This window comes from Coregonus lavaretus (genome assembly GCF_964263955.1).
Source record: "Coregonus lavaretus genome assembly, chromosome: 33".
Classification (NCBI taxonomy): Eukaryota; Metazoa; Chordata; class Actinopteri; order Salmoniformes; family Salmonidae; genus Coregonus; species Coregonus lavaretus.
In genome coordinates this window covers 15,413,107-15,435,846 of record NC_140020.1, presented here as the reverse complement: position 1 = coordinate 15,435,846, position 22,740 = coordinate 15,413,107, and the positions used below count along the sequence as shown (strand labels likewise).

At 46.0% G+C, this 22,740-nt stretch overlaps 1 protein-coding gene across 1 annotated transcript in view; it reads left to right on the top strand.

Annotated features, from left to right (window-relative positions):
- Positions 1–22,740, top strand: part of LOC311108153 (solute carrier family 35 member F1-like) — a gene marked incomplete at both ends in the record, with an annotated part of 80,826 nt that overhangs the window by 37,448 nt on the left and 20,638 nt on the right. Inside the window, 3 exons of the mRNA XM_084150779.1 lie at positions 7,499–7,658; positions 8,933–9,089; positions 10,418–10,470. Of these exons, the coding sequence (XP_084006905.1) occupies positions 7,499–7,658; positions 8,933–9,089; positions 10,418–10,470 (370 nt within the window). The remainder of the gene's footprint in view (positions 1–7,498; positions 7,659–8,932; positions 9,090–10,417; positions 10,471–22,740) is intronic.

Here is a 22,740-nt window from a genome sequence, read left to right as displayed (position 1 = left end):
TAGTGGAGCAGGTGTTATCTTCATCCTCCATCCGTGGCTTTTTGAAAAAGCGCATGAGTGAACTTTGTTTTGCCATTACTTGTGACTAGCTAGCTAGCGCTAGTTCGCATTAGCAAAGAATTGCAGAGGGTCAAAACAATTTGCCCACAGTTAGCATGCTAGTAGGTGCATGTGTGGAGGAGGTGGGTGGGTGTGTAGTGGTACCATATGATTGTGATATAACAAATTAGCCTCCTACTGCCTTTTTTAAACATTTCTGTTTAGTCAGGAGACAATACAAACAACAAATCACATTTATTTATTTCATTATATATATATATAAAATGAAATAAATTAATTTGATTTGTTGTTTGTAATATATATATTAAGCCATCCTGATTGGCTGGCCCTCTGCCCAGCCTGGCCCTGTCGTGGCTCCGCCTCTGGTTGAGCCTGCATGATAAGAGGGCTAATTAAAGGTACACTGGCAGACTCTCATTCCATGTGTCAGTTTATCTTCATTAAAATGTGGTTAGTGCAAAAGGAGCCTTACTCAGATCCATCTGAAAGGCATCAGTTTGCTAGCGGAGGGAGGGATGGAAAGAGGGAAGAAGGAAGAGAGGGATGGAAGGAGAGAGATGTAAATTATTATAGGAGAGTCTCGCTGAGAGCAGGATTAGTTTTTTTTTCCCTCTCTTAATTTCCTCTAATCTCACCTAAATCTGGCATTTCCCCCACCCCTCCGGAGCCCAGCCAGGACTCAGGATCCATCCAGGGGCCCCAGGGCTGAGAGATTTGGGGAGACAAACAGTGAGGAGTGTGTCGGTATCCCCTCTCTAGTCATAAATCAGGCCTGGCCCCTAAACACTCTCCTCTCTCAGTAGTCAGGGCTGAACGGCAACAAGACACTACCATTAACACTCCACTGGCTTACCAGGACACTTCTGGTACCTCCAGCTCACCCATATTATTATAGTTTTGTGTTTTTATGTTAGTTTTTATTTCTATTCGTTTTTTATTAGTAGTCCTGACACTCAGGTGAGAGAGGAGAAATGAGATCAGTGCCAACTGCAAAGTTGTGATAATGGGTATAGCTCGTGCTTGTGCTATAGCTACATGCTCTACAGCCATATCAGTCAAATAGGCTATACCACGTGTGGTGGTGTCATTGTCATTCAGTAGCCCTTTCCTGCAATCAATGATCAAAAGCGCCCTCTTTGGCCTCATGGGTGGAATGTTATTAAAATTGTTCAGAATTTCATCAAATCAAATCAAATCAAATCAAATTTTATTGGTCACATGCGCCGAATACAACAGGTGCAGACATTACAGTGAAATGCTTACTTACAGCCCTTAACCAACAGTGCATTTATTTTTAAACAAAAAAGTAAGAATAAAACAACAACAAAAAAGTGTTGAGAAAAAAAGAGCAGAAGTAAAATAAAGTGACAGTAGGGAGGCTATATATACAGTAAAATAAAGTGACAGTAGGGAGGCTATATATACAGGGGGGTACCGTTGCATAGTCAATGTGCGGGGGCACCGGCTAGTTGAGGTAGTTGAGGTAATATGTACATGTGGGTAGAGTTAAAGTGACTATGCATAAATACTTAACAGAGTAGCAGCAGCGTAAAAAGGATGGGGTGGGGGGGGGCAGTGCAAATAGTCCGGGTAGCCATGATTAGCTGTTCAGGAGTCTTATGGCTTGGGGGTAGAAGCTGTTGAGAAGTCTTTTGGACCTAGACTTGGCACTCCGGTACCGCTTGCCGTGCGGTAGCAGAGAGAACAGTCTATGACTAGGGTGGCTGGAGTCTTTGACAATTTTGAGGGCCTTCCTCTGACACATGTATTCAAGAGCATGTTGTGTCTCAGCTGATGGCGGGCACAACACAAAAACCTCAGATGATGTAAAATAGGTCTAAGCTACAAAATTTGCAAATATAAAGAAAAATGAGTTTACGCGTGTTTAGATAATTGACGTTTAAGGTAAAATAAATGACAAGTTTTATTTAGAAATATAATAATTCAAGAAATTATTAAATAGTTTGACAACCCTGTTTTTAAGATTTTAAATTATATCAATCTCAACCGTTTATCTTTTCCAGTGATGAAGACGTATGTCTCATGGTATGGTGGAGTATGCAAAATAGGTCAACTTTGAGCACCTTTATCTCTTGAATGTTTTGGCATTCAGGTCCAAAAAGTCACTTTCTGAGCACTTGTACAATGCGGAAATATGTATGGAAGGTTTCGTTCAAATCAAAAGGGGTGCTTTAAAAAAGTGATTGAATTCAAAATAGATTTACCCTAAAGTCTATGATAGCCTGAGAATATAAGGTATCAGCAACAATCTGAATAAATATAGATTGATTCTTTCCTAGAAGTGCAGATCCAGCATTTTCCATTTCCTAGTGTCGAGACAGAGGGAGCCATGTGAAAACAAGTTGGAAGAAACACATCTTTAACTGTGTCTACTATCGGCTCGTGGGATTCTGTCTCTGTCACTTCCTCTACTTCTGCCTCTGTCACTGCCAGCCTCTACTCAGCCAGACTGAAAACAGATGGCGTGTCAGGGTCTATCTCCATCAGATACCGCTCTGCTCACATCGTCCCCCGTCCGCCACTCCAGACCACTCCGCCTCATCATTGTTCCAGGAAGGGCAATCGATGACAGGCACGGCACCTCTGTCTCACGGCAGAGAGAGAGAACCCACGGTCTGGGCCTGAGTCCTGAGTGTCAGGGCCAGTGGTGTGGAGCGCTGATTGTTCTGCTGAAGTGAAGTGGTGGAGGTAACAGTGTAAAAGGTAACAGAATCCCCTCATTGGTGGTCTGGCCCTGTGACAGACAGACAGGCTGGACGAGTTGATCAGTACCTCCATGCCAGATCTGCTGTGCAAGTTGGTTTGATAATGAGCAGTGTTTCCCCTACAATTGTTTTCCGCAGTGGTGGCAAAGTCAGCGTGGGGGGGATTGCCTGGTAGTGGGCGGGGCCAATGGCGTGGTCTCCGACCAGACATTTTAGAGGACCTCCTTTTGGCCGCAGAGACAATATTTTTCTGTTTTAAAGAAAATTTCCTGCAGTTGTACACATTTTGCCATGGGGTGGAGAGAAAATTGTAATAGTTTCCTTAAATTCTACACATTTTGCCATGGCTTATGTCGTGTTCTTATGCTATCTGAGTGACTCAAACATTATAACAAAATCAGTGGGGGCCCCAAGACATTTTAGGAATTTTAGATTCTCCCTGACTGTTGAGTTTTTATTTTGGTGGTTGTTAGTTCTCAAAGATTATGTTACAGTTTATTAGGTACACCACCCCGTTCACGTTCGCTTCCGGGATGCCCTTGTCCCATCGCGCTCTAGCGACTCATTGTGACGGGCCGGGCGCCTGCAAGCTGACTTCGGTAGCCAGCTGGACGGTGTTTCCTCCAACACATTGGTGCGGCTGGCTTCCGGGTTAAGGGAGCAGTGCAGCTCGCCGGGATTTCCTTGTCCCATCGCGCTCTAGCGACTCATTGTGACGGGCCGGGCGCCTGCAAGCTGACTTCGGTAGCCAGCTGGACGGTGTTTCCTCCAACACATTGGTGCGGCTGGCTTCCGGCTTAAGCGAGCAGTGCAGCTTGGCAGGGTCGTGTTTCGGAGGACGCATGGCTCTCGACCTTCGCCTCTCCCGAGTCCGTATGGGAGTTGCAGCGATGGGACAAGACTGTAACTACTAATTGGATATCACGAAATTGGGGAGAAAAAGGGGTAAAAGTAAAAAATAAAAAATGGCCAGGCTCCTGGGCTTTTCACACACGACAGTGTCTAATATTTACAGAGAATGGTGCGACAAACAAAAAAAATCCAGTCAGCGGCACTCCTGTGGGCGAAAACAGCTTGATGATAAGAGGTCTAAGGAGAATGGCAAGAATCTTGCAAGCTAACATGCGGGCCACAAACAGGCAAATAACAGTGCAGTACAACAGTGGTGTGCAGAACGGCATCTTGGAACGTACAACTCATCGGTCCTTGTCACAGATAGGCAATTGCAGCAGACGACCACAACGGGTTCCACTCCTATCAGCTAAAAACAAGAAGAAGCGGCTCCAGTGGGCACGTGATCACCAACACTGGGCAATTGAGCAGTGGAAAAACATAGCTTGGCCTGATGAATCCCAGTTCCTGTTGCGTCATGCTGATGGCAGAGTCTGGATTTGGTGTAAGCAGCATGAGTCCATGGCCCCATCCTGCCTGCTGTCAACGGTACACAATGGTGGTGGTGGTGTAATGTTGTGGGGAATGTTTTCCTGACACATGTTACCAATTGAGCAACGTTTCCATTCCCCAAAGAATTCAGGCTGTTCTGGAGGCAAAGGGGGATCCGACCCAGTACTAGATGGGTGTACCTAATAAACTGACCACTGAGTGTATAACTCCATTATCATTTCTACATACTTTATACCTGATTTTAGTCGTTTAAGTTTTATTTATGTTATTTTGGGGGGGAGTGGCGGCAACGATTTAGCAGAGGCTAAATTAATATAGGGGAAACACTGAATGAGAGAGCAACTCAGGTCAAGTGAACTCAAATGAAGTAAGTTTGGGGTTAGTTGGAGACTTGATCAATGGACCCTCTCACTCTAAGGCCAAGTCATACTCTCCTCTTGTTCCTCTGTGCAGGGGATGTTGCTATTTAGTTTAATTGGCTCTCCTACTGATTCTTTAGGGAGGGTGGAGGAAAGAAATAGGCACAACAATTCTCAACAGTTTTATATAAACTATAACAAGGTTAGACAATGCCTCATCAATATTAATATGCAGGCATGAAGAGAATGGGGCATAAAACAGTGCTATAAAGGACTTTCCCATGAAGTGGGAAATGATTAGTTGTTATGAATGGTCATGGTATCTGGCTAGGCTCCAATATGAGGAGATCAGTGGGTACATCCGGAGAAAGCTCCTCTTCATCAACTCATTATACAGCCGGCTAGGGACATTATCTTCACTGCTATTCACACTCCTCCATTTAGAAATATGCATGTAGTCAGCCACGGTCCTGGGGACATAACACTGTAAAACTGAGGAATTAAATGAAGATTTATTCGGCAGAGTTAAGCAGAGAGTCTTATTAGGACTGACTAAATAGCCAGTGGTTTCATTCGTTTGCTGGTATTTGTAAAGAGGAGCAGAGAATTTCATTACCAAGTCATGTCTATTATTTTGCCAATAGCTCACTGTAGAAGTTGTCAGTTTGCTGCCATAGCTGTTACCCAGATAGCACTGAGAGAACAGGTGAGAGTAAACACAGAACTCAATAATTCACTCACTTTCAGGGTTCTCTCATGGTTATTGTTACCCTACACCAGCGTTCCTCAACTGGCGCCCTGTAGGCCGAATTTGGCCCACGGATGGTTTTATTTGGCCCTCTTATTCTCTTTCTCGCTCCCTCTCCGTCTTGCTCCTTTTCCTCTCTCCCTTGTTCCCTCTCTTTGTTTCTCTCTCTCTCTCTCTCTCTCTCGCTCTCTCGCTCTCAAGGGCATGCTACAGTAACAGACAGGTTAATATAACCAAGCGGTGAAAAAGCCTTCCATTAGGCAGAAACACACTGGCCTGAGGAGAGACTGAAACATACTGGTCTGATGAGAGACTGAAACATACTGGTCTGATGAGCGAGGAGAGACTGAAACATACTGGTCTGATGAGAGACTGAAACATACTGGTCTGATGAGAGAGGAGAGACTGAAACATACTGGTCTGATGAGAGACTGAAACATACTGGTCTGATGAGAGACTGAAACATACTGGTCTGATGAGAGACTGAAACATACTGGTCTGATGAGAGACTGAAACATACTGGTCTGATGAGAGACTGAAACATACTGGTCTGATGAGAGACTGAAACATACTGGTCTGATGAGAGACTGAGACATACTGGTCTGATGAGAGAAGAGAGACTGAGACATACTGGTCTGATGAGAGAGGAGAGACTGAGACATACTGGTCTGATGAGAGAGGAGAGACTGAGACATACTGGTCTGATGAGAGAGGAGAGACTGAGACATACTGGTCTGATGAGAGAGGAGAGGCGAGGGGCCAGTAGAATAATGTATGCACTCACTAACTGTAAGTCGCTCTGGATAAGAGCGTCTGCTAAATGACTAAAATGTAAATGTAAAATGAGAGACGGAGACATACTGGTCTGGCGTTTAGACAAATCGATAAAACCACACATTATTATGCCAGGGTTGTCCTAGGTGTCAGAACATTCATTGCATACATCAATGTTGGGAGCTGCCAGGAGAGTCAGGAGAGCCACTCCACCACCTCTTCTCTTCTCCTCTGTGTACTCTGCCTGTGATGAGCAGTAATGGGGGGGCATTTTGCTGTACTACAGTTCAATGTAGCAGTTTGTTTTCCTGTGCATTACTTGTCCCCGAGGGTGAGCCCATACTGCTACCACTAAGTGCCAGAAAGGTTTCCCGGAATGGAGGCCTGATGGTCCCCTAGGTGATCGTAAACCTTCCCTCTCCTCCCTCCCGTATGACCCCTTCTCCTTCCTGACGCATCATCCTCAATCACCCCTAATTCTCCATCCTCATTGTCTCTCATCACCGTTAGTGTTGGACTGACCTCTGACCTCGTCCTCTACTACAGTGTGTGTCCTGAGTGGTGCAGTAGTCTAAGGCACTGCATCGCAGTGCTAACTGTGCCACTAGAGATCCTGGTTCGAATCCAGGCTCTGTCGCAGCTGGCCGCGACCGGGAGACTCATGGGCGGCGCACAATTGGCCCAGCGTCGTCCAGGGTAGGGGAGGGAATGGCCGGCAGGGATGTAGCTCAGTTGATAGAGCATGGCGTTTGCAACGCCAGGGTTGTGGGTTCGATTCCCACGGGGGGCCAGTATAAAAATATATATATATATGTGTTCACTAACTGTAAGTCGGTCTGGATAAGAGCGTCTGCTAAATGACTAAAATGTAAATGTAAATGTAATGTGTCCTATGTGTCAGCCCCTGGACTTAGTGTGGTGGGTCGTTTCTAGCTCTACTGTGATACCATCTCCCTAGGTGTGTCTTTTGTCTATGTGGCGTACCGTATCTTGGAACTCCATTTAAACCAGGGATATCTGAGTGAGAGTGACTATCAAAATCAATTGGGGTCCTCCCGGTCAGTAATTAGACCATGATTAATACAAGTTTAGATAGCTGGCTAGACTAACTTACCAATTTTAGCTGACATGGGCTAATTGAGTGACTGTCAGTGACTGATATAACAAGAGAAAAACTGCTGATGCACAACCAGATTTCGAAATTGCACCTTGTGTATTCTACTATTCTAACTCTCAACAGTAAGTTGAGACCCCGACTCAGTTCCTAAAAAATTATGTTGGGGGAGGGGGGTTTGATCCGGGGGGAATAGAAAGGGCGGCCAGTTGCCCATCCCTGATTTAAACCATGTTCTCTCTGTGTTGTGTCTGTATTAACCAGAGTTCATTGTGTCCATTCTAACCCTGTATGTCTCTGCTCTGTCTCTCAGCTCTTAGACTGTTTCACCATCCCTGTGGTGCTGCTGCTGTCCTGGTTCTTCCTGCTTGTGAGGTACAAGGCCGTGCATTTTGTGGGCGTCGGGGTGTGTCTGCTGGGCATCGGCTGTATGGTGGGGGCAGATGTCCTGGTGGGAAGACAGCAGGGCCATGGTAAGACACACACACACACACACACACAATACCCTTACTGCCCCATGGGTCAATAACACAGTGTTATTGAATTACCTAAATTCCTACAGGAATTAAGCTTTTGCAAAGGCTCAGAATAAATGTGTACTGCTCTGACTCTTTGGAGGCCTTCATGATAAAATATATATATATTTTGATTGTTATTGTGTAGCCTGCTGTGTCCTTCACACAAATACCCCCATTCTCATTGTTTTTAAACCTCACAGTACCTTTAGCGATAACACAGTCAGATCCCCTGTGTTATCCCTGGTGCAGCGTGATTTTCACATCTATGGACAGCCTCCTCCTCTCAATATTGCATTATTTTTATTTTATTTATTTTTTTGTCATTTAGCAGACGCTCTTATCCAGAGCGACTTACAGGAGCAATTAGGGTTAAGTGCCTTGCTCAAGGGCACATCGACAGATTTTTCACCTAGTCAGCTCGGGGATTAGAACCAGCGACCTTTCGGTTACTGGCACAACGCTCTTACCCACTAAGCTACCTGCCGCCCGATTAATTACCCCTGGATTTCCAATAGATTTAATTTTAGTTCAATATGAAGAATAAATGTTATATTCCAAATCATATTACATGTTCTTGATCCGAGGAGTTTAGAGTTTCATTCAAAACAAACTGCTAGAGTTAAATGTCTGTCTCAGAATTGACAGAATAGTTACATTATATTATATCTCAAATTTGTGCTGAGTATCTGTAAGATCTTTGTTTGATCGGGCACAGTTTATCCCTACATTACTGAGACCCATTGCTGCATTCAGTATGCACTAAACATGCAGGGATAAAGGGACAATGCAATACTTTGGTATCAGGTTCCAATCAATAATGGCAATTTGTCTTACCAGTTACACAGTAGTGTTACGGAGAAAAGCGTTATTTCAAACCCAATAAAGTGAACAGTGTGGTTAAGTGAATCTTACATTTGCTCAATTTATTAACTGCAATTAAGAAAAGTTGCTGCAGCCCAGTTGCTGTCTGTACCTCTCTATCAGCCAGTCTTTCACTGCCTCGTTGTCATCTATTACTAATGTGGTTTTTATAGGCTAGCCACTTAGTCTGATATTACTGAAGAGCGTTTCATATGATAACCTATTTGTCATGGATAACTCATGGATAGCTCTTTCATATGATAGGCTATTGTAATGTTGTGCTCTAGTAATTTCCTCCTCGTTCTCGCGCTCTTTCTAAACTCTCGCTCTCTCTCACTCTCTCTCGCTCTCTCTCTCTATCTGCCTAGGGGACCATAAGCTCCTGGGGGACCTGCTGGTTCTGGGAGGGGCCATGCTCTATGGCATCTCTAACGTGTGTGAGGAGTTCATCGTTAAGAACCTTAGCAGGGTGGAGTTCCTGGGCATGATGGGACTGTTTGGCTCTTTCTTCAGCGGCATTCAGCTGTGAGTGTGTTTGTGTGTGTCAGACCTGGCTTCAAATACTGTTTGAAATCATTTCAAATATTTTAGCTTGTTTGAGCTTGTCCGGTACAATGGAACCAATAGAATAGTCCCAAAATGGCAAACCCAGAAAATATGTCACTCAAGGCAGGCTATAGCAAACGGTCTAAGTGTTTCAAAGATTTCAAATGGTATTTGAACTCAGGTCTGGTGTGTCCTTCCTCACCTATACTATACTGGACAGAGTATCCCTCTTCACCAATACCACAAGAGCAACCAGTTGAAACACTCCAACATTAACATTAGCCAGCTGAAAACCTTAGGTTAACCTCATCTACACGGAGTATATTAGGAACACCTTCCTAATATTGACTTTGCCCTCAGAACAGCTTCAATTCGTCGGGGCATGGACTCTACAAGGCGTCAAAAACCCAGCAGCGTTGCAGTTCTTGACACAAACCGGTGCGCCTGGCACCAACTACCATATCCCATTCAAAGGCACTTAAATATTTTGTCCTGCCCAATTACCCACTGAATGGCACACATACACAATCCATGTCTCAATTGTCTCAAGGCTTAAAAATCCTTCTTTAACCTGTCTCCTCCCCTTCATCTACACTGATTGAAGTGGATTTAACAAGTGACATCAATAAGGGATCATATCTTTCACCTGGATTCACCTGGTCAGTCTGTCATGGTAAGACCAGGTGTTCTTAATGTTTGTATACTTAGTGTACACTTTCTGTAGCATTTGCCATCTGATCTTATACAGTCATTGATGCCAGCTACATATCTACAGACATGACCCATTTTCAACATTTACACCCACCAGCTGGTTCTGTCTCCAGATCAGATTATGACTCTTACTTTTTAATAAGCTCATTTTGTGGCTTAAAGAGGAATGATGAAACCCCCTGGTTATGAGACATCGCCTGTATTCCCTCCACTTATTTCTCCACTTATTATATCTGAAATTATCCTGACCAGGGAAGACAGTGGGCACACGGGGACCTGTCTCTGTCTCTCACTGGTGTTCTTTTTAGATACGGAGTGGGGAGGGGGGGAGTCAGATGACTCTGTCAATAGAATTCCCAAGATCCATTCCGTTGGGTAAGAGGGTTGTACCCCCCCCCCCCCACCCCTCTGATAGGATGGATTTGTCACTCGTCAGAACCACAGGTGCTGAGTTGTCAAAACTGAGCCTCCTGTCAAGAGACTTTTGTTCCTCCTGTCTTACTTTCCTCCCTCCATCACTCACACTGTTCTATTCCCATATCTCACAAAGCTCACCTGTGCCTGACAGGAATTTTGTATTTTTCTTTCTGTTTCAGGGCCATCATGGAACACAAGGAGCTGTTAAAGGTGCACTGGGACTGGCAGATTGGTAAGCTACTGTTATGTGTGTGTGTGTATTTGTGTGAGGAAGGGAAGCGTGTGCGTGTGTGCGTGCGTGTGTGTGAGAAGGAAGTAAGAGGCAGCCGGTGGTACAGGGATGATTAAACATTGGCAAAGGGGGAATTGATTGTCCTGTCTAGCGGAGATACCCTCCCACACCTCCTCCTCCCCTCCACTGCGGTGTCAGATACTCCTCACACAATCAGTTAGGTCGTAAGGGGTGTCACTGGAAGATCACTCTGCAAATGAAGTGGGGGTGACAAAGAGATGGGCCCCTGAGCTAAGATGGATGGGCCGCTGCTGTACAGTAAAAGTGTACAGGCCGGTCAACCTTTACGAAGGTCTTGTTGTGCCACATTAATTACAGGTAGGAGATGAAGGTGTCCTCTAACTGATATATGGATGCACTTTATTTACTTATAACAAGGATGGTTCACTTAATATTTGATTTGCAACAAATAAGCCAGACAGGGTGCTATTGTACAGCATGTAGTAGCTGTTGGTTAGCTAGTAGGGGTAAGCCAGCAGGGGTGTAAAAGGGGCTATGCTAAAAGCCTGCCCGCTGTATAACTGCTAAAACATATTTTTTGCTGATACAGACTAAAGAAATCACAAGATATGGTCAGATGATAATTTGGCTTTATTCAGAGTGACAAAATATATATTTAAAAACAATAGGAGGACTCGGTAGGATGTGGGTCTTTACCGTCTTATGTGGACAGTGGCTTCACTCCTGCTCCTGTAGGGCTCCTCTTTACGTCACTTTTTCCAAATGCTTTTCTGACATGACTTCTGTCAAGTTGACATGACTTCTGTCAAAGTGATATGTCGTATTGGGACTTTTAGTTCAGACACAAATCAGAATGTTTAACAGCAACCTAATTCTGCAATCTTCCCTTTAAATTGTCTGAGTTTCAGTTAACTGGTCAAAGAATATTTCAAATACAATAAACTATCATGACAACATGATATATAGTAGCCCATGAAGATGCCCGATTTTCAATTACTTGCATAGGAACCGAATCTATGACGTGCAATTCACCGCTCTCCAAAAGCAAAGCAAGTGACTAGGTCTTTAATCCACTCAGATTCACCCATTTATTTTGATTGAGCATCGAGGGTGTGTGGTGCTGATGCCAATAGTGGGGTTTGGGTAGCGTCCCATGAGATGCTGGCTTGTCACAGAGGCATTAGCCAGTCTGTGGTGGCTTGAGGGGCACGTCATTAACTGCCACTGCCATGGCGGGCAACACAGCAGGCGCCAGAAGGAGAGAGATCTGCTCAGCCAAGATTGCAATACTGGGTGATCTGGAAAGTCCTAGTCAATTGATCAATAATATAATAATACTTTTGGCAATTTGCAATCTGTGGAGACAATGGGAATGGAAGGGTTCGGAACTTTTGTGAAACATCACAGTACAGTTGAGAAATATATGGCAAATAGAAATCCAATATGGATGGTGTTAAGAGATAGATGGGAGGTGTTGAATGGAGCTGAAGGATGGGACTAATAATGACTAACAACAACTAATAACAACAAGATAACTAATGTAAAGCATACTGTGTCCATAATAAGTATATAGGTTATAGGTTGAGAGTTTTTGTGAAAGAGCACAGTTAGAAAGATATAGCATATAGAAGCAAACCGGATGGACATCATGAAAATTATCGGAGAGGTTGAGGGTAGAGGAAGTTCAGGAGTAAAAACAAACAAAATAGAATTATTGTAAAATTGACTGCCCATAAAATTTATATAGTATGTATAAGCTGGAAGTAGAGGCCTAAGCATTGTTGTTCACTAGTTTACAATTAGGGATGGGGTCGTGGTGTTGGAAAGTATGAAAGGGAAATATATATTTTTAAAGGATATGTACACTACCGTTCAAAAGTTTGGGATCACTTTGTTTTCAAAAGAAAAGCAAAAAAATGTGTCCATTAAAATAACATCAAATTAATCAGAAATAAAGTGTATACATTGTTAATGTTGTAAATGGCTATTGTAGCTGGATAGGTGTACAGAGGCCCATTATCAGCAGCCATCAGTCCTGTGTTCCAATGGCACTTTGTGTTTGCTAATCCAAGTTTATCATTTTAAAAGGCTAATTGATCATTAGAAAACCTTTTTGCAATTATGTTAGCACAGCTGAACACTGTTGTGCTGATTAAAGAAGCAATAAAACTGGCCTTCTTGAGACTAGTTGAGTATCTGGAGCATCAGCAATTGTGGGTTCGATTACAGGCTCAAAATTGCCAAGAAACTGAAGATCTCGTACAACGCTGTGTACTACTCCCTTCACAGAACAGCGCAAACTGTCTCTAACCAGAATAGAAAAAGGAGTGGGAGGCCCCGGTGCACAACTGAGCAATAGGACAAATACATTAGATTGAGAAACAGGTGCCTCACAGGTCCTCAACTGGCAGCTTCATTAAATAGTACCCGCAAAACACCAGTCTCAACGTCAACAGTGAAGAGGCGACTCCGGGATGCTGACCTTCTAGGCAGAGTTGCAAAGAAAAAGCCATATCTCAGACTGCCCATCTTAATCTTTTCTTTTTATTGGCCAGTCTGAGATATGGCTTTTTCTTTTTTTAGCAAACACAACGTGCCATTGGAACACAGGACTGATGGTTGCTGATAATGGGCCTCTGTACGCCAATGTAGATATTCCATTAAAAGTCAGACATTTCCAGCTACAATAGCCATTTACAACATTAACAATGTCTACACTGTATTTCTGATCAATTTGATGTTAATTTAATGGACAAAAAATTTGCTTTTCTTTCAAAAACAAGGACATTTCTAAGTGACCCCAAACTTTTGAACTGTAGTGTATATATATATATATATATATATATATATTTATTTGCGAGAAAAAAAAACCACATAGGGGTTTGGAAGTGATGCAGACAATTACATTGATGGAAGTTACAATCTATCTGCAATATTAAAGCTGATCTACCACCCCAAAAATACAAAATAAAAAAATATAAAAAATATTGCGCTGCCCTAGAAAAATTATGAGGACTTGGTCATGTAAAATGTATTGAAGGATTGTGTGCGTCTTCCAAAGACTTGATGGGATCATATATTGTTTCTTCCATCCTCAAGCTTACCACTTGGAGAGTTGTGTGTTTTACTCTTAATACTCAGTTATTGATCATAAGAAAGATAAAAACAAAGGCCCATCTTCAGAAAGTATTCATACCCCTTGACTTATTCCACATTTTGTGTTACAGACTGAATTCAAAATGGATTAAATAGATTTTTTCCCTCACCCATCTACACACAAAACCCCATAATGGAAAAGTGAAAACATGTTTTTAGAAAATGTAGCTTTTGTTGAATACAGAAATATCTAATTTACATAAGTATTCACACCCCTGAGTCAGTACTTTCTAGAAGCACCTTTGGCAGTGATTACAACTGTGAGTCTTTCTGGGTAAGTCTCTAAGACCTTTCCACACCTGGATTGTGCAACATTTGCCCATTATTATTTTCAAAATTCTTCAAGCTCTGTCAAGTTGGTTGTTGATCATTGCTAGACAACCATTTTCAGGTTTTGTGGGAAAAGGTTAAGGGGTGTGAATACTTTCTGAAGGCACTGTACTGTGTCTTGGAATAAAATACTTAATTTTAGATGCTCTTGGGGTGGTAATCATTAACTCCCATACAAATATAGCTCATCCTTCCTAATAACAGAGATTTCAATATTCATGGTATTCAGATTGCAGATGTGTTTCTAAAAGCATCATCCTACTACACCATTAAAACAGCCCAGAGATACACCATGGCCATATTGCTCTCTGGTGTGTATGCTGCCAGACATAGTAAACAAGGCATTTGAATAACTCATGAGGCCTTCTGTTCAGCTATTCAACCAACAACCAACAGCGCCTGGAGAAAACCATGTGAGCCTGTGAGAAAGTCAAGTAAAACTTAAAGGGTTAGGAATTCTATGTGCTTGCCCATTGCAGAAAATGTCATATGTTTGCTTGAGTTAATCGGATAAAAAAAAAGCATACTGAATACAGTGAGTGCATTGTAACCAACCGCCAGAATGTAGCACTGTGCTTAGGGCTGTTACAGTGACCGTTACATTACCGCCACGCCGGCGGTCACGAGTCATGGCGGCAGTGAAATTCCACGTGACCCTTTAGTCATGGTAATTACGCTTCTCCAAGCTCTGATGCTGCTGATAGTCATTAGTAGCCTACCAAACTTGCTAATTGCCTGGTACTCAACATTCTATTGTCCCTATAATCACTCTGACATCAATGCAAATGTATTTGAAATTCTAATCAAACACTTCATGAGTGCCCATGAGCTCATGTTGCGCAACATTTCTATAGGCTATGCAAATGCGTGAGAAAACAGAGATTTGATGGCCTCTATTAAAAAGAGGAAGATCCCATCTATAGGCTAGGCCAACTATATTTATTTATAAACTTTCCTAATATTAAGCACATTGCTTCGCTTTACAACAGGAGTATAGCCTACCTGGCTGGCATGATAATAATAATAATAATATGCCATTTAGCAGACGCTTTTATCCAAAGCGACTTACAGTCGTGCGTGCATACATTTTTGTGTATGGGTGGTCCCGGGGATCGAACCCACTACCTTGGCGTTACAAGCGCCGTGCTCTACCAGCTGAGCTACAGGAGGAAAAGTAACCATGGGAAAAGCGTCCTCCATTCGCTATTTAAGGGCATAGATGACATTTCTTTTTTTTCCCATGCCACTGTTCCGAGACAGGTGCATGATAATGGTCCATTCTAGATCAAACTAATATCACACATATATTATTTAGTACATTTAAAGACAACATTAAATTAAGAATAGTCTGATGGGTGACAATATTAGCCTATCACTTGTGAAAAATGCACCTTTATAATAAAGCATTATATGCATAATCGCATTTGCCGTCACATTCGAGAACAGTGTTTTCCCGCTAATTGATTGCATTTTGGAACATTCGCGCTTATAGTCTACTGCCATGTGCACATTGCTGTGCATATAATGTGAAGAAATAGCGGTTGTATTAATTTGGGATTTATCGCATCCCACAACTGTCCCAGAGTATGTTTGGAATATTTATTTATCGCACAGAAGGACAAGCTGACCAATAGACTAGGTCAACTTTTGTACTATGGGGGATAGTAGATTGACATAGGGTAGTGCTTTTGCTGTTCATTAGGCCTACTCATCTTGTTGGCTGATGAAATGTAGGCTAAACGTAGACAGTTCTAACACCTTCAATATGCACCTCGGAATTCGATAAGAGGGACGTGCGCAGTTGGGTCCCCGATGTGTCTGTCTTCATTCACTTGTAGCCTACTTCTTAGCTGAAATGCCTGTGAGAATGACCCGATCATGTGACGGGCATTGGCTACATCTGAGAGAGCCATGTGAGTGAGAGGTGCTTCGGAGCACGGCAGCCGGGAGAAGGGAATTATAATTAGCCTATTATATTCAGCCCAAGGGCACAACGGCCACTTTGGCCGCAAAAGACATGGATTCTTTAGGGTGAGGCCTGGTGAGAATATTATCAAGCGCTTGTCAAATTGTGAATGAGAGACTGATGAAGTCTGTGCAGCTTGCGACTTTTTTCAAATCACCATTAGAGTCCCATCATGCAGCCTTAGAATGTATTAAACATAAAAAAAAGCCCAACGTATCACAACTAAAGTTGCATAAATAACTCTAAATGGTGTTCTCGGGGTGATGAGAGGTGTTGGGTTTGTACCAGACATAGCGTTTTCCTTGATGGCCAAAAAGCTCAATTTTAGTCTCATCTGACCAGAGTACCTTCCCTCATATGTCTCCCACATGCCTTTTGCAAACATCAAACGTGTTTGCTTATTTTTTTCTTTAAGCAATGGCTTTTTTCTGGCCACTCTTCCGTAAAGCCCAGCTCTGTGGAGTGTACAGCTTTAAGTGGTCCTATGGACAGATACTCCAATCACCGCAGTGGAGCTTTGCAGCTCCTTCAGGGTTATCTTTGGTCTCTTTGTTGCCTGTCTGATTAATGCCCTCCTTGCCTGGTCCGTGAGTTTTGGTGGGCGGCCCGCTCTTGGCAGGTTTGTTGTGGTGCCATATTCTTTCCATTTATTAATAATAATGGTGCTTCGTGGGATGTTCAAAGTTTCAGATATATTTATATAACCCAACCCTGATATGTACTTCTCCACAACTTTGTCCCTGAACTGTTTGGAGAGCTCCTTGGTCTTCATGGTGCCGCTTGCTTGGTGGTGGCCCTTCCTTAGTGGTGTTGCAGACTCTGGGGCCTTTCAGAACAGGTGTACAGTGCGGGGGAAAAGTATTTAGTCAGCCACCAATTGTGCAAGTTCTCCAACTTAAAAAGATGAGAGAGGCCTGTAATTTTCATCATAGGTACACGTCAACTATGACAGACAAATTGAGAATTTTTTTCTCCAGAAAATCACATTGTAGGATTTTTCATGAATTTATTTGCAAATTATGGTGGAAAATAAGTATTTGGTCACCTACAAACAAGCAAGATTTCTGGCTCTCACAGACCTGTAACTTCTTCTTTAAGAGGCTCCTCTGTCCTCCACTCATTACCTGTATTAATGGTATAAAAGACACCTGTCCACAACCTCAAACAGTCACACTCCAAACTCCACTATGGCCAAGACCAAAGAGCTGTCAAAGGACACCAGAAACAAAATTGTAGACCTGCACCAGGCTGGGAAGACTGAATGTGCAATAGGTAAGCAGCTTGGTTTGAAGAAATCAACTGTGGGAGCAATTATTAGGAAATGGAAGACATACAAGACCACTGATAATCTCCCTCGATCTGGGGCTCCACGCAAGATCTCACCCCGTGGGGTCAAAATGATCACAAGAACGGTGAGCAAAAATCCCAGAACCACACGGGGGGACCTAGTGAATGACCTGCAGAGAGCTGGGACCAAAGTAACAAAGCCTACCATCAGTAAGACACTACGCCGCCAGGGACTCAAATCCTGCAGTGCCAGACGTGTCCCCCTGCTTAAGCCAGTACATGTCCAGGCCCGTCTGAAGTTTGCTAGAGTGCATTTGGATGATCCAGAAGAGGATTGGGAGAATATCATATGGTCAGATGAAACCAAAATATAACTTTTTGGTAAAAACTCAACTCGTCGTGTTTGGAGGACAAAGAATGCTGAGTTGCATCCAAAGAGCACCATACCTACTGTGAAGCATGGGGGTGGAAACATCATGCTTTGGGGCTGTTTTTCTGCAAAGGGACCAGGACGACTGATCCGTGTAAAGGAAAGAATGAATGGGGCCATGTATCGTGAGATTTTGAGTGAAAACCTCCTTCCATCAGCAAGGGCATTGAAGATGAAACGTGGCTGGGTCTTTCAGCATGACAATGATCCCAAACACACCGCCCAGGCAACAAAGGAGTGGCTTCGTAAGAAGCATTTCAAGGTCCTGGAGTCTCCAGATCTCAACCCCATATCTTTGGAGGGAGTTGAAAGTCCGTGTTGCCCAGCGACAGCCCCAAAACATCACTGCTCTAGAGGAGATCTGCATGGAGGAATGGGCCAAAATACCAGCAACATGTCACGGTTTCGGCCGAGGCGGCTCCTCCTCCTTGTTCGGGCAGGTTTCGCCGGTCGTCGTCTCCGGAGTACTAGCTGCCACCGCTCTATGTTTCTTGTTTGATTGGTTTTGTCTGTTAGTCACACCTGTTTTGTGTTATGTCTCATTTAGCACCCTATTTAGTTTCCTTGTTGTTAGTTTAGTGTTGTGTGTAATTGTTCGTGTCGTGTTGTTGCGCTACCCGTGTCGGTACGCTATTTTCATAGCTTCCTCCTTGTGTTTTAGGAGAGTATTTACGCACCTGTGTGTGCGCTCGCTATTTACGCCTCTGTGCGTCCTTTTGCCTCCGGGCTGTTTGGATTTATTTTTGTGTGCTCAAGTAAAGTCTTGTTGGACTTATCCTCTGCTTCCTGCGCCTGATTCTACACCACACCAATCCACAGCAACGTGACAGAATTACACACCTTCATGGAATCAGCAGGAGCACCCGTCGACGTCATGGAGGAGGGTCTCCTTGGTCAAGAGCACCGCATCAACCGGATCGGGCACGCCTTGGAGGGCGTCATGGACACCCTTCGTCGATGGGAAACCAGCGGGGTTCCCACAGCCCCACTTATCGCACCGTCACCACCGGACAGCCAGCCCGTCCATCGACCGGAACCCAGTGGGATTCGGCTCTCGCTCCCGAGGGCGTACGACGGCACCGCTGCCGGGTGTCAGGGGTTCCTCTTACAAGTGGAGCTCTACCTTGCCACCATACACCCGGCGCCCTCAGGATACGAGAGCGTTTCCGCCCTCATCTCCTGTCTCACCGGCAAGGCGTTGGAGTGGGCCAACGCCGAATGGAGGGGAATAGACGCCGCCACAGTCACCTATGCGGAGTTCTCCCGCCGCTTCCGTGCTGTCTTCGACCATCCACCAGAAGGGAAGGCGGCGGGGGAACGTCTATTCCACCTCCGACAGGGGATGCGGAGCGCCCAAGAGTTTGCGCTGGAGTTCCGGACTCTAGCGGCTGATGCTGGGTGGAATGAGAGGGCCCTCATAGACCACTTCAGATGTAGCCTTCGGGAGGACGTCCGCAGGGAGTTAGCATGCAGGGACACTACACTAACATTTGACCAGCTGGTGGACATGGCCATTCGACTGGACACCCTGCTTGCGACCCGCGGACGTCCCAGGTGGGGGCCTCCCATTCCACCCTCCAGCGCCTCCGAGCAGAGTCCGATGGAGCTTGGAGGTGCTGGCGCTAGAGGGAGAAGAGGTAGGAGCCCGAGGGGGGCAGTCTCCTGCACCAAGTGTGGCCGCGGAGGGCACACCGCGGCTAGGTGCTGGGGAGGGTCCCCTGGTGAGGGAGATGGCAGGTCATACAGTGGGGAGTCCTCCCAGGTGAGTAGGCGCCCTACTTACCTAGAGCTTTCTGTCGTACACATTACATTACCTGTTTGTTTCCCACAGGTTGCACCTCGTTCCCAGCATAAGGCGTTAGTCGATTCAGGCGCAGCTGGGAATTTTGTAGATCGGAAATTCTGTGTTAAGTTAGGGATTCCCCTCCTTCCAGTCGAAAAACCCTTTCCTGTACATGCCTTAGATAGTCGTCCGTTAGGATCTGGGTTGATTGGGGAGGTCACAGCGCCACTTAGGATGATGACGCAGGGGGGTCATGAGGAGACGATTCAACTCTATCTGATCGACTCTCCTGCGTATCCGGTGGTACTGGGGCTTCCCTGGTTGATTACCCATGATCCTACTATTTCGTGGCGAGAGAAGGCTCTTAAAGGGTGGTCTGCTCAGTGTGAGGGGTTATGTCTGGGTGTTTCCGTAGGGGCGACCTCGGTGGAGAGTCCGAACCAGATGCCAGCACTGCACATTCCTCCTGAGTATGAGGATTTGGCGCTCGTGTTTAGTAAGACCAGAGCGGCACGGTTGCCACCTCATAGACAGGGGGATTGTGCGATAGACCTCCAGACAGGAGCCGCGCTTCCGCGGAGCCATGTGTATCCTTTGTCACAGGAAGAGAAAAGGGCAATGGAAACTTACATTGCCGAGTCTCTGAGACAGGGATACATACGGCCCTCCACTTCTCCCGCGTCCTCGAGCTTCTTTTTTGTGAAGAAAAAGGATGGAGGTTTGCGTCCGTGTATTGATTACCGCGGTCTCAATCAGGTGACTGTGAAATATAGTTATCCACTCCCGCTGATTGGGACCATGACGGAGTCATTACACGGGGCACGGTTCTTCACAAAATTGGACCTCAGGAGCGCATATAACTTGGTGCGCATTAGGGAGGGCGATGAGTGGAAGACAGCATTTAGTACTACCTCCGGCCATTACGAGTATCTCGTCATGCCATATGGGTTAATGAATGCTCCATCAGTCTTCCAATCGTTTGTAGATGAACTTTTCCGGGACATGCAGGCGCAGGGAGTAGTGGTGTACATCGATGATATTCTTGTGTACAGCTCTACTCGGGCCGAGCATGTAGCCCTGGTGCGCAGGGTATTGAGGAGACTGTTGGAGCATGACCTGTATGTCAAAGCTGAGAAATATCTGTTCTTTCAGGAGTCAGTTTCCTTTTTGGGTTACCAGTTGTCTGCGTCAGGGGTGATAATGGAGGTGGACCGAGTGTCCGCCGTGCGTAATTGGCAAACCCCAACTACGGTTAAAGAGGTGCAGCGGTTCTTGGGTTTTGCGAATTACTACCGGAGGTTTATCCGGGGTTTTGGACAGGTGGCAGCTCCCATAACGTCTCTTCTGAAGGGGGGTCCGGTGCGCTTGCAGTGGTCGGCTGAGGCGGACAGGGCCTTTGGGAGACTGAAGGACCTGTTTACCTCGGCTCCGGTGTTGGCGCACCCGGATCCCACTTTACCCTTCCAAGTTGAGGTGGACGCGTCTGAGGCCGGTATCGGGGCAGTTCTTTCTCAACGATCCGGTACACCACCTAAGCTCCGCCCCTGTGCTTTTTATTCTAAAAAGCTCAGTCCGGCGGAGCAGAATTATGACGTAGGGGACAGGGAGCTGTTAGCCGTAGTACAGGCCCTAAAGGTGTGGAGGCATTGGCTTGAGGGGGCTCAGCACCCTTTCCTCATTCTGACCGACCATCGTAACCTGGAATACATTTGGGGAGCTAGGAGACTGAATCCTCGCCAGGCTCGATGGACTATGTTTCTCGCCCGGTTTGTGTTCAAGATCACTTACATCCCTGGGTCCCAGAACGGGAAGGCAGATGCTCTGTCCCGTCGGTATGACACGGAGGAGAGGTGCGTGGAGTCCATTCCCATACTACCGGAGTCTTGTCTGGTGGCACCGGTGGTGTGGGAGGTCGATGCGGAGATCGAGCGGGCGTTACGCACCGACCCTAGTCCTCCACAGTGTCCGGTGGGTCGGGCGTACGTCCCGCTCGAGGTCCGGGATCGGCTGATTTATTGGGCTCACACGTCCCCCTCCTCTGGACATCCAGGTATTGGCCGGACAGTGCACTGCCTTAGTACGAAGTACTGGTGGCCAACGTTAGCCAGGGATGTGAGGGTTTATGTCTCCTCCTGCTCAGTGTGTGCCCAGTGTAAGGCGCCCAGACACTTGCCCAGGGGTAAATTACAGCCCCTGCCCGTTCCACAACGACCCTGGTCTCACCTCTCGGTGGATTTTGTTACCGATCTTCCCTCCTCACAGGGGAATACCACCATCCTGGTCGTTGTGGATCGGTTCTCGAAGGCCTGTCGTCTCCTTCCCATGCCGGGTCTTCCTACGTCCCTACAGACCGCTGAGGCTCTATTTACTCACGTCTTCCGGCATTACGGGGTGCCCGAGGATATAGTGTCCGATCGAGGCCCCCAGTTTACCTCCAGAGTCTGGAGAGCATTTATGGAACGTTTGGGGGTCTCGGTGAGCCTTACCTCGGGTTACCACCCGGAGAGTAATGGGCAGGTCGAACGAGTCAACCAGGATGTGGGTAGGTTTCTGAGGTCATATTGTCAGGGCCGGCCGGAGGAGTGGGCGAGATATGTGCCCTGGGCCAAGATGGCACAGAACTCTCTCCGCCACTCCTCCACGAGACTAACCCCTTTCCAGTGTGTGTTAGGGTACCAGCCGGTTCTGGCACCGTGGCATGAGAGCCAGATCGAGGCCCCCGCTGTGGATGAGTGGGTGCGGCGCTCGGAGGAGACGTGGAACGCTGCACACGTCCATCTGCAGCGTGCCATACGTCGACAGAAGACGAGCGCCGACCTACACCGCAGTGAGGGGCCAGTGTACGCACCTGGAGATCGAGTCTGGCTCTCAACCAGAAACCTGCCCCTCCGCCTGCCCTGCCGGAAGCTGGGTCGGCGGTTTGTGGGGCCTTTTAAAGTCCTGAGGAGATTGAACGAGGTGTGTTACAGGTTAGAACTACCTATTGATTACAAGAATATTAACCCCTCGTTCCATGTGTCTCTCCTCAGGCCGGTGGTAGCTGGTCCACTCCAGGACTTTGAGATTGAGGAGACTCCTCCGCCCCCGTTGGACATCGAGGGGGCTCCGGCGTACACTGTTCGGACCATCCTGGATTCGAGACGCCGGATGGGGGGTCTCCAATATCTCGTGGAGTGGGAGGGGTACGGTCCGGAGGAGCGGTGCTGGGTGCCGAGGAGGGACATTCTGGATCCGTCCCTGATGACCGAATTCCATCGTGGTCATCCTACGCGCCCTGCTCCGCGTCCGCCTGGTCGT